The 13,176-nt window shown below is 40.6% G+C and overlaps 1 protein-coding gene across 1 annotated transcript; it reads right to left on the bottom strand.

Annotated features, from left to right (window-relative positions):
* Positions 1–2,122: 2,122 nt before the first annotated feature.
* LOC135508332 (hepatocyte nuclear factor 3-beta-like) lies at positions 2,123–4,769 on the bottom strand. The gene is made up of 2 exons (XM_064928432.1): positions 4,453–4,769; positions 2,123–3,697 (listed from the first exon to the last, which is right to left on the bottom strand). The coding sequence occupies exons 1-2, from the start codon at positions 4,522–4,524 to the stop codon at positions 2,513–2,515; spliced, it is 1,257 nt and encodes a 418-aa protein (XP_064784504.1). The 5' UTR covers positions 4,525–4,769; the 3' UTR covers positions 2,123–2,512.
* Between the last annotated feature and the right edge of the window lie 8,407 nt (positions 4,770–13,176).

Below are 13,176 nucleotides of genomic sequence, written 5' to 3' on the forward strand. Positions count from 1 at the left end.
CTGATCGGTGACGTCCTATTCAAAATTTACACTCCTGCAATTTGGTTGTGCATGTACACTTCCTATATTGTGGGCATAGCCTCGACTCCATTGTTTACGGCCTTTGTTTATTCGCAGATCACTGGTGTTTAAAGTACGATTTGTGAGAGGGACTGGAGAATAAATGCACCCTTTACGTGTTCAGAAGGTGAACCGGTGTCCTATCTGACATGGAGACAAACTTCCTCTCTGCCCTTGGATTTCCAAGCACATCGGCAGGGGCTTGGTATCCCCCGGTCTGTGGAGTGAAAGATTGGGCGTCTTGCCGTGTTGGGAATGTGAAAATGTTGATTCATTTCGAATACAACTATATCTTATCTTTAGGCCCATTGAGAAGGGATCTCCAAGTAGTTTAAAAGAATCCCCAGACAATGGCTTAGTGATACAGAACAAAGCAGGCAGAGCATCACATTCAGTAGACACTGTTCTCAATCAGCACCCTTTCCCACAACTATTCTCTGACGCTACGGGATACTTTTATGTAATAATGAAACAAATTTCCTTGAAAGATCTCAACTTTAGTGTGTCTTCCATTAGGGGGGACCATATGTGTGTGTGTGTGTGTGTGTGTGTGTGTGTGTGTGTGTGTGTGTGTGTGTGTGTGTGTGTGTGTGTGTGTGTGTGTGTGTGTGTGTGTGTGTGTGTGTGTGTGTGTGTGTGTGTGTGTGTGTGTGTGTGTGTGTGTGTGTGTTAAAGAGGGAGAGAGATACTGTATTTAATAAATGTGATAATGCATTATGTTGTAAGATCGTCTATAGACACGACTAGCGAAAGCTTTGTGCCAACGTAATTACTAGTAATCATGAATAGTAATGATTAATATAGGCCTAATACATTTATTGAGCCCTTAGGACATAAAGTAAATTTTAACATTTGTCTTCATTCTGTACTAAGATGTAGATCTGTCGTTGTTGTGTCTGCTTTTTGACATTGAGCTGCCCTTGACTATATGGTATCATACACGACTGTACGTTTGACAAAGATCGACACCATAATGATGACAGAAAACACATGACTGTGTTGAGCTGAGCTGGAGAATATTGTTTGGTGCATGTCCTCACCTGTATATCATAGCTTGACTGCTTGTGGCCATCTCGTCAGCAGCACCACCCTCCACCCCTATTTCACAACTGGCACTTGGAATCTAAAGTTTGTGACAAATCATTAAGCTATACTTTAGCCTATGTTTTTCCTGTTCTTGTTTGCTAAATATCTAGGAGCCATGTGGATAAATAGGTCAATATTGCTGGTTTCTTTCGCATAGGAATTGTGTAAATAAAATAATATTATATCATTTATTAATTTATTAATTATATTAATACATTTATTAATTCTATTAATGTCATTAACATTTTCAATATAAAATGGTAGATGGAATTCAATCAAACATATTTGGCCAAGGTGAGAATAGTCTACTTGTTACCCATGGCAGGCACAAAAAAAGATAGTGGTGTGACCTAAGGCCCTTTTTAGACATTTTTGTTCAGGGGACATGAAGGTGCAGATCTCGATATAGACTAATCACTGCAGTTAAAGAAAATCAAGACATTTGAAATGCTATATATTCTGCACATAAATCTAGTGTATTTCTTTCTTCTTTTTTTTACTATTATAGGCCTTTTCTTTTTTGTCATTGTCAAAATATGTTGCCACTAAACTGTAGTCATTGAGAGGATCAAAACCTTTTTTTCCTCCATCTTCAATACACAACTGGATATAGACATCTCGATACGTCATGAACACGGGTGACAAGATAAAAAAAAAAGCTTTTTTCGTAGTGTAATGTTTGAAGTAATTCATCCTACTAGTGTTTTTCTTCGACATAATAGACCCCTTTTTTAATAGTTAAGAGATGCTGATGTTGATATTTTCAATAAAAACGAATATTGCCATTCTAAGTCAAATATATAAGACATATCCATGGGTTTATCTGGTGCTGCCACTGTTGATGCTGCTACTGGTATAGGCCTATGCATACAACTACTACAACCACTACTACTAATAATATTTCATATTGTATTATTATCATAATTGTATTGCTGCGTAGAATATACATAAAAAAATCCACCATTGTGTTCAGAAGAAAATTCAAATAACACTTTAATATAGATTCTGTTCTTGTTGTCAACTACAACATTACACATTTACAAGCCATAAATAAGAATTACACAATTGATTGAAGAACTTCAGTCTCCCACAATGCATTAAAATCATTTAAAATTCCAGCTATTCAGATGCATTTTACAGTAGGCTAATCATCTTTTGGTCCATTCTCAAAGCAGACTATTAAACAGATTTTTGACACATTATTATTAACATCCCTTTACAAAATAATTACTAAACCAACTTGACAACTAAATCAGTGGGAAACGTCAAAAATATATGGAATAGGCCTACATAATATGCACAAACTATAATTTTACAAATGTACAAATTGCTGAAAAAGGTCTGTTTGAGGTTTGGGGGTCAACGTTTATGAGGAGTTCATAATAGGCCTGGAATAGACGCCATGATAGTAAGATGCATCAGCGGGTATTGACGAGGAATCTAAGCCCGTTTTTCCCATTGAACCCATGGATAGCGCCCCGGCCATGGGGGAACCGTAGCCGGAATAGTGCATCACCTGCTCGTAAGTCTTTAGATCCATTTTGTGATGCTGTTGCTCCGAGGACATAAGGTTGTTGATGGAAAAGGGGTGGTTGAACGAGTAGTGATGCTCGGGTTTCAGGTGTGCTTCGTGTGCGAGGACCGAGTGATGCTGGGACATGAGGTGTCCATGTGCCTGGGAATGGGGCACCGGTGAGGTAGCGTGCTCTGGACTCAGAGCCTGGGTCGACTTCATGTCTGACAGAGACCTTTTGTGGTCGTTGGGGGACAGGTTGGAATGGGGGGACTCGTTGCCGTTGCAACTCTCCGAGCTGCTGTTGGAGCCGCCTTCTGATGTCTTCCGACCCGACTCCTTGCACATCTTCTTTTGGCCGGCACACTTAAACCGTTTCTGCCTCCTCAGATAGCAGCCGTTCTCGAACATGTTCCCCGAATCCGGGTGGAGGGTCCAAAACGAGCCCTTTCCGGGCTTATCTGGGGATCGAGGCACTTTGAGGAAACAATCATTGAAGGATAGAGAGTGGCGAATTGAGTTCTGCCAGCGTTGCTGGTTCTGTCGGTAGAACGGGAAAAGGTCCATGATCCACTGATAGATCTCAGCCAGCGTTAGCATCTTGCTGGGGGACTGTTGGATAGCCATAGTGATGAGGGAAATGTAAGAGTATGGGGGCTTGGCGTGAGTGTAGCTCCTCCGGTATGTCTTGGGATCCCTAGATCTGTTGATGCTGGACTGTCCATACATGGGGCTCATGGCGTTCATGTTGGCGTAGGAGGAGGTTAGGGAGTTCATGGACTGAGGCTGCGCGGTCATGGGGCTCATGTTGGGGCTGAGCGCAGCGCTCATGGCTGTCATGCCCGCGCCCATGCTGTTCATGGCTCCGGAGCCTGGTGACATGCCGGCCATGGAGGGGCTCATGGCTGTGTTCACGTATGACATGTTCATGGAGTTGGCTGCCATGTTGGCCGTGGTGCTCATGCCCGACATGCTCATGTAGGTGTTCATTGAGTTCATGCCCAGGCCTGTGTTCATGTTGCCAACCGAGGAGTAACACTAGAAAGCAAGACGGAAAACAAAGATTGTTAGCCTGTTATGTATTGAGATTTTAGGAAGTTTGACACGGCAGCCTATAGATGTGTAGTATACTTAATATAGCTATGCTACTAAAATAATAACAGTAGCCTAATATCAGCAATAATAATAACAATCAACAACAATACGATCATCATTAGGCCTATTATTTAAACAGAATGATAATAAATTGGTGTGAAAGCAAGCAATCCCGCTGCAGTTTCGTGCTCTGTTGAAAGTCTAAATTTGGCAAAGAACATTTATTGACAGTAATATAATTTCACTCAATGATGTGACCAATTGTAATGTCTAGCCAACATCAAGCAAGTAACCATGTCACCATGTCTTACCTCAACTAAACATCTTAAAAATAGAAACTCGATCAACTTGTTCTAGTGTGTAATAAGCATAGGCTATATGTGGACGATATTAGGCTAAAGAACCTGCAACACAAATATTTGCTCCATGGGTAAAAAAATAAATAATTAAAAACTGTGTATGATTTTGTAAAGATAAATGTAGACATGTGCAATTACAATCTGAGTAAAACGTTTCCCCAACATGTCAAGAACATCTTTGTTAGGATAGTGCCGTGAGTTGAGATGGAGCAGGATTCAGGATTTGGAGGCGCCTCAAGTCAATATTTGATCACAAAGTTAATATTATCTCTGGGCTAATATTGAATTGTATAAAATGGGATCGGCTTTAGACGAAAAATATATATTTAAGGTACCCACCTCGGGCTCTCCGTAGTAGGTGCTCCAGTCTGTGTGTTCGTGTCCTTCCATTTTAACTGCTCCAAGCATCATGGAAGTTCCGAATAGTTTTCAAACCGTTTCTCCGCAGAAGAAATGGCAAAACGCGCTCTAACAGACGGTGATTTGGGACCACGGGGTATTCGGGTCGATGGTAGCCTATGCTCTGTCAAGGACTGGCGCATGTGTGGTCTGTCTTTCAGCCAGCCGTGCCCAGGGGCGCTGAAAAGCGTCTGGTGATGACTGGAGTTGAAATGACGTTCAAAGCTGGCTGTAAACGCTATGATATAGGTCTGTGCGCCAGTCGAGCCTCCAATCCCTAGCCTACTTCTTCGCTTGCCCTATTTGAATAATCTCCTCACACCTAGGCGTGAGACTCCTCGACTTGCCCCCCTATTGCACACCTGTGCGAACTAAAAAGGACAGCCTCATGAAAAGATTCACTATAAACTAATCGTATTTAAAGTCAGAAAATGGGGGGGGGGGGGGGGGGGGGGGGGGTTAAGTGCTGCTTTAACGCTGCTTTTTCATCGTGCTCGTTATTTATCCTGTGATGTTATTTTTCAGACGTTGCTTGAAAAAGTCATTTAAAAGCATCTTAATTGTTTTTCCCATCAAGGCCTGAGGTCTTTATTAGTATTTGACGAGGAAATGTACTTGTTCACTAGTCTACTCCTTGTTATAACAAATTCACCGAATTAAAAATAGCTTTGGTGAGGCGATAGAGCAATTATGTAGTTTAAGTTTATCACTTAGTCGATATAATTTGTAGCCTAAACAAAAAATTCAGGGTATTCAACCAGTTTTCCAGTTAAGAACTCATTATTGGCCCCTGAATAATAATATTGATAATTTAAACACCTATTGCGCAAGCAATAATCCCACATGGGCCTAATATGTATAGCAAAAAAAAAAATATATATATATATATATATATATATATATATATATATATATATATATATATATTATTATTATTATTTTTAACTCGGCCAAACCCGGACGACGCTGGGCCAATTGTGCGCTGACCTATGGGACCCCCAATCACGGCCGGTTGTGATACAGCCTGGATTCGACGCCTAGAGTACCAAGATGCAGTGCCTTAGACCACTGCGCCACTCGGGAACCTCCATATTGCCAGTTTATATTTATTTTAATTTTATAAGGTATTATTCACTTGGCTGCTTCGATTGCTGTTAAATGTGTGGACTAAAATAGGCCAGATAAAGTATAGTCCGTGTGCGCGCGTGAGGGTCAAGGTGTGGACTATTGATTGCTGAGGACACACGCGCTGCTGTTAGCTAGATACATTTAAACAAAGTAAAGTTTATTCAATGTGTTTGAGCACTGACGATTTAACGGATAACCTCAACGTAGGCCGTCATTGTAAAATAAGAATGTGTTCTTAACTGGTTTGCCTAGTTAAATACATTTTAAATAAAACAACATTTAAAAAATGAAGGCAGGAAGGCTCAGGGAGAATGATTTAGGCTAGAATAAAATCATCCAGCCAATTATAATAATCAATATTATAATTGTCCATATTTTCTCCCTGTCCACATTTCCCCCCTACATATTTTATAAAACATAATAACGACAATGTTTTAAGGTTTCTCTATTATCAAATCAAACGAAAATTAATCGTTTTTTAATTAGGCCATTTCTATGGGTTTGTTTAAGAAGATTGAAGTTTCATAGCGCCCTCTCTTGGTTATATTTGTCCAACAATAATAGTTCGGCGCATTTGGTTATAAAACAACACCCTTTTACATCTATCTATACACTCACTAGACTATATACACACACTACATAGACACTCCAACACAAAACCCACACACACATTCTCAGACACTACACATATATACATACATATATACACACTTACATACATACATACATATATATATATATATTTAGATATATATACACGCAAACAGACACAACACAAACACATTCACACTCCTTTGCTACTGCTACTCTGTTCTTTATTTTAGCGTATTATTATTTTACATTTTAGTCGACTTGCAGTAGTGGCTGCATACGTTTTACCTACTTTTTTTTCGTACTTGTCGTACTTGTCCCTGGCGGGAATCAAACCAATTTGGGATATTTACATGAGCGAATGTGTGGAGGGGATATGCTGGTTTACAATTCATTACAGAATTAGCTAAATATCTTACATTATGTTGTCCAGTTGGTCATGTATAAAGCAAATTGTCATCCATAAAATGTGTTTCATAATGACTTTCCTTCAACATTCCTTTGTGACAGTCTGTCCAGTCACATTTGACCCTATTTATGTATAGACCTGAGAAGTTTTGAAACAGGTCAATGACGTTGGCGTTGCAAGTGCCATACTCTACCAACTGAGCCACACCGGACCTATTATCTATCCTGATGCCTAGTCACTTTACTCTGACTTCATGTACGTATCTACTTCAAATACCTCATACCTCTATTTCATTTTATTCCTCGTGTTACTATTATTATTTTTTAACTCCATCGTTGAGAAGGGCTCGTAAGTAAGCATTTCATGGTAAAGTATACACCAGTTGATGTGACAGATACAATTTACTTTAATTTATTGAGAAGCATAACATAAGCCTCAATCTGCATGGTTTGGACATTAAAAATAATTAATTCTGTAATTAATTGTTAAAAAGCATATCCCCGAAGCATGTCCTCTCATGTAAAGGTCACAAATTGGTTTGTATTATAAAAACAAAACTACAACATAACATTATAATTGTCATATAACAATGGATTTAGACTATTTCAACAAACTGAGACTTACACATCCATCAGTCCTTTGTCATGTTTGCTTGTATGGCGATGAGTGCAATAATAACTTGTCCAATAGGTGACAGAAAAGGATCCCACACTTTTTTCACAGTTCACAGAAGGGGTTGTGCTATAGTTCTTTAACGCTGGCATCGCATTGCAATATCCCCTTACAAACTGGTTGGTATGGTCAGCTTAACATAAAGGCACATTATGCTTTGATTTTATGGAGATCTTGGATTCTATTCTCGGACGATTTGTCATTCATACCAGGTACTGGAAACTAAGGGGACAAGGCAGCTCTTGGGATACAATTATTTCTTGTCTGCCTCCATGAATGAAACATTGAATATGATTATGATACTACAGCACTTGAATTTATGTATCTAGCCCACAGGTGCATAGCTCCAGGCTTCAAAGGCCACTTCCAAACACTGTGGCCCTAAATGACCTGAGTTGAATCCTCTAGTTATTTCCAAACTAAAGATGTCCTTGTGGAACTATAAAGGGAAAACCTTAAAATAACCCTGGGGAAACTATCTCAAGGGTCACAAACACAAAGTGACAGTCTGACACCTGTGCCATCACAACACACCTTCCATCACATAATCTAGTCACGCCATCCTATTACATCACCCTATAACATCATCCTATTACACCATCCTATTACATCATCCTATTACGCCGTCCTATTATGCCATCCTATAACATCATCCTATTACGCCGTCCTATTACGCCATATCACAAAGCTTAGTTCTCTGGATCCCCTTCACCTCAGGGTCATCCACAGGTGCCTGAGAGAGGTATGGAAACAGAGCTGGGCTGGGGGATGAAAACTTGGCGCTTTCTGCTCCGTGAGAAAGGCAGGACCATCTAACATTCCTTCAAACACCTAGGAGTTGTTGGCTGGAATGTGTTACTTTAAGTTTCACATTCAAAGTAGGATTTCTTTCCACTGTGCTGCATCAGTTTTCACTTTAGTTTCCACCTTTTGAGTTTTTTTTGCATTACTTTCCTCTGAGGCACCTCCTCATACAAAACACTGGGGCCAATAGGTTAAGCTTGCGAATCATCAAAATAAAATGAATAAAGATCCTCTTTCTTCAGAAAGTGATGGAAAAATATTTGCTGGCAAGTGCCCATGGTGACAGTAAACATACCAGAGCAGGCCCGGGGTTTGGACTTGCCATTATCTGCCACAGCTGTGACAACGCCTGTTGGCTGCAGGTTTGCAGCTTGCCACAGTGTGTTTACCTGGAAATGAATCTGAAAAGCGACTAGACGGGGAAGGCATACAACCCGGCTAAATGAAGACAGGACAGCCATAGTGATGTGATTCAGAGGGAGGGGCAGCAGTTATTACACCGACTCATCCCACTGGGTCCTGGGGCAAACACGGGCGTAAATGGACTAAGGATTTCCTCAAATACGTACCTTTTGATATTGAGAGGAATGCCCTGAGGAATGCCACGCAATAGCCTATGTTTTATGTTTGCTGTATCTAGGGCCTGGTTATTTCATTTGTGATACTTTTCTCTTGTCATGTAAAAAGGAGGCCTAAGCTGAGTGATGCTCTGCATCGATCAAACAAGGTGACTGTCTAGTGTCTTACTCAGTGGACCACAGGAGGAGATATCATGGGACCCAACATCTTGAGATGCAACAGTCAGATGCTCAAAATGTTAAGAGCAAAGGACTTTGAAGGACATAATACAACAAGAGCGTGCTTTGTGATGTTAGCTACTGAACCATTCTTATCTTTGTCCATGAGCCTCCATTTTTTGGTGAAATATTGTATGTACAATTGCTTTGACACAACAAACTTGCATATTGCTCCAGCATGTTATGTTAAACCATTTGAACTGATGTGTATTAGGGCAAAATATGTAATATTGCCTACATATGCTCTGCTAAACGTGTATGCAACCAATACAATTTGATTTGATTTATTCATTAGCAGAGTCAATACACATTTAATCACAGACAGAAGGCAATTAAACGTGAGGCCAAGTAGTGCTATGCTAATTAACCTGGTGTGATCCCATGGGAAGAACTGTGTCTAATATCACTTCAACCAGCCCTGATAAACTGTCAGGTACTGTCATTCACATTCACCTGCTATGCTCTAAAATCACAGGCTGCAATCAGGGCTGATTGGAAATGAATCAATCAGTTACTAGTCCATCTAATGGTAAACATTATCAAGGGATTTCTCAAAAAGCTACCTTTGCACTTGTTTTGATGCATATATATGGAATAATTGACCAGCTATTCCTTGTTATCGTCAAATGCAAATTTCATAGCTTCATGTTGTGTTTTTTTTAACACATACTGTGTGTTATATTATTGAGCACATACATGTGCAGACATTGTGATAGTCTGAAACATAACAGCTTATTCTAATCATCACCACGACTTCAGACCTCAAAATCCATTGAGCTGAATCTGAGAAACAAAAGGGACTTGTTTAGAAAACATTCACGTATCAGTTATTCATCTGCCTGTCGGGGGCATTTGGCCATTTCCTTTTCCATCAGTCCCATATCTGCAGCTGTCTTATCTGTATTCTAGGCTGATAGGGAATTTCAAGTTTGGTATTACCTCTGACACAGCCACGGATGACCTGAGCCTGCCGGCACAGACGCAAAGCCGAGCCTTTCATTCAACTTACTATGAAGCTCTCCACTAGATCCCACTGGCTCAGAGGCAGAAATGCATTTCTACCATCACACCGGACCACCTCGGTTTATAAGTAACACCTATGATTAAACACAATAGAGTGAAATTAAAAGCTGGTGTGTCTGTGGAGAGCTGATCTCTGTTCAGTCGTCCAGCACCCTTATCTTCCGGTAACCATCCATATGTAGATGTGTCATTTGTAGTGTTTACTGAGGAACATCGCGGGGGCAGTTTGGGTAATGAAGAAGGCTCAAACAGATCTGCTCACGTGTCACTCCAGGATCTCGGCGGTAAAGCTTCCCTGCCTGCCCAACAACATAAGTCCCCAATCTGTGTTAGTTTACCCGTGAACATCCTTGGCAGGATCTTAGTGAGCCTGTAAATTTGGCATTTTACCATCCCTGACAGCTAACAGGCCATTGGCAGAGAAGGTCCAATGACACGGTCACTCAACAGATTTGCACCTCATCAGCCTCCTGCAGCTTCGGACAAATATGGCCCTGCCTCACATAAAACACAATGGAGCAGCCACCCCTAAACAGCCGCTCAGCAGGGGAGCCCCCAACAAAACTTCCTGCTCTGCCCTTTCTCCAGGCTACAGCTGCACCAGGAGCCCTTCCCCACCCCAACCGGCAAGATGTGGGTATTTCAGGTGAGCAAATATTGCCACTTGCCTAAGAGTTCAATGGCCATCCCATTCTGGGGTACGTATTGTGCCTGCTTGCAGGAGCGTACATATGGCCCCACGCAGCAGCCCTGCCAGCGTCAAGTTATGTGAAACATTCAGCCACAGCTGGGCTCAACAAATCTGCATTTACAAGCATTGAGGAAATCATTCATTAAATTCAAATCAAATTGTATTAGTCACATGAGCCGAATACAACAGGTGAAATGCTTACTTACGAGCCCCCAACCAAAAATGCAGTTTAAAAAAATACGGACAAGAATAAGAGATCTCTGCAGTCATCACAAAAATATAATGGACAATAAACTTGTGTCACCCTCCACAGTCATGATACTGTAGTATACCAAGAAGTAAACCTGGACATTTTGCATTCTTCTTTTGACTCCAGTGGTCAGAGATTGCTTCTGGCATCGCATAGCAAAAACCTGACTTTAGTGACAATACCCTTGTTATTATCCTAATTAATTATTTATTCTTTAACATACATGCTACTTTATTTGCCTTTATTGAAAATGGGCACATATGCTACTCCCATGACTCTCGTCATTAGGCTGTGTTGCGGATAGGTAAACAGGCAGGGGAATTTAAAGTTGATCTTGTCAGCCACTCGCCATTTTTAAAATACCTTTGTCCCTAATACACATACACAAAGGTGTAAATGCCCCCAGTCGTTGCTTTCAATTCTCACCTGGGCCTTAATGTGAATAAAAAGATAGGGAAAATAAATAATGTCGGCTGTGAGATTGCATTAGAGATTGGAGACATGGACATTACCTGCTCCTGTTTGTCCTCCAGGAAGGACAGCAAAAACAAAGACATAGGGAATGTTAAAAGAATACAGAATTAAACCTTTGAAGTAAACATTGTAGCGAAGTCGGTTTATTTGTCGGTTTGATTCAGTGTGTCACATCATTTTGGTTTCCCAGGCTACCTGGTAAGAGTGCTTTGGTATATTTTGGATGGTTTATAATAGACTCCATATGCTAAAAAAAAATTATTCACACTATGTCATTCTTGGACTGGTTAATCAAATGATGTGTGGCAGGATGGAAGGATGATGAGTGAGTGCTACAGCACAATCTCTCTTGAGATGAAGATGTCTTAATACGAGCGGAATGCTGTATAATCTTAATGCTGGTGCGCTATGATATAGAGGGAGGCTGTATCACCCAGACGTAACAAAATAAAATAAAACAGGCCTGGCCAGGCCTGACCTGAGAGGGATCCTATGCCATCACACTGAAATGGAAGCAGCCCACCACAGTGCAAACAAGATTTCTCCCCAATCCCAGACGAATCTTGTCTGTGAAAGGGTTTGCTCTTGTGTTGTTTGTTTGCTTATTTGGTCTATACCCATGGACACCCGGAATGGAGAAGGAAGGGGCACGAGCCATCACTAGACCTCCACAGGAGGTGACGAGAAGTGAATCTATTGAGCAAAGCTGCTCTCAAATACAAGCAGACATGAGTACCCCACCAAGACAGACTCCCGTCATTATGAGCCTTTGTTACATGAAAAAATGAATGGATTTTCCCTCCACATACTATACTTGTGTGTAAATCTGTAGACACAGAAAGAGGGTGAATTGTGTTATCTGCTGTGTGGGAAAAATATGCATTTCTCATCTAAAGTATCATGAAACATAAGGACATCATACATCACATTGTGTGCAATGTAAGCTGTCTCACAGAGGATTATGCATTTTCCTTTCGCTAAGGACAAAAGCTTTGGTATGTTCAAAATCAAATCAAATGTTATTTGTCACATGTGCCGAATACAAGGTATTGTCACGTGTGCTCCCTCTCCAGCCTCTAGGTCACCAGGCTGCTCGTTATGGCTCACCCCTGTCACAATCGTTACGCGCGCCTGCGTGTCATCATACTCACCTAGACTCCATCATCTCCTTGATTTCCTTCCCTATATATGTCACTTCCTTTGGTTCCTTCCCCAGGCGTTATTGTTTCTGTTTCATGTCTGTGTGCTGTTAGTGTTTCTTGTTTTGTTTTATGTTCCATTAATTTTATTAAAACACTCACTCCCTGAACTTGCAGGATCTTACAGTGAAATGCTTACTTACAAGCCCTTAACCAACAATGCAGTTAAAAAAAACAAGTGTTAAGAAGGTATTTACTAAAATAAACTGGAGTAAAAAAAGAAAATAGAAAAAGTGGAAATAATTAAATAGCAACAATCAAATAAAAGGAACAAGGCTACATACAGGGTGTACCGGTACAGAGTCAATGTGCGGGGGCACAGGTTAGTCGAGGTAATTGAAGTCATACGTACATGTACAGTGCCTTGCGAAAGTATTCGGCCCCCTTGAACTTTGCGACCTTTTGCCACATTTCAGGCTTCAAACATAAAGATATAAAACTGTATTTTTTTGTGAAGAATCAACATCAAGTGGGACACAATCATGAAGTGGAACGACATTTATTGGATATTTCAAACTTTTTTAACAAATCAAAAACTGAAAAAATGGGCGTGCAAAATTATTCAGCCCCCTTAAGTTAATACTTTGTAGCGCCACCTTTTGCTGCGATTACAGCTGTAAGTCGCT

Source organism: Oncorhynchus masou, chromosome 21 (genome assembly GCF_036934945.1).
Source record: "Oncorhynchus masou masou isolate Uvic2021 chromosome 21, UVic_Omas_1.1, whole genome shotgun sequence".
Lineage (NCBI taxonomy): Eukaryota > Metazoa > Chordata > Actinopteri > Salmoniformes > Salmonidae > Oncorhynchus > Oncorhynchus masou.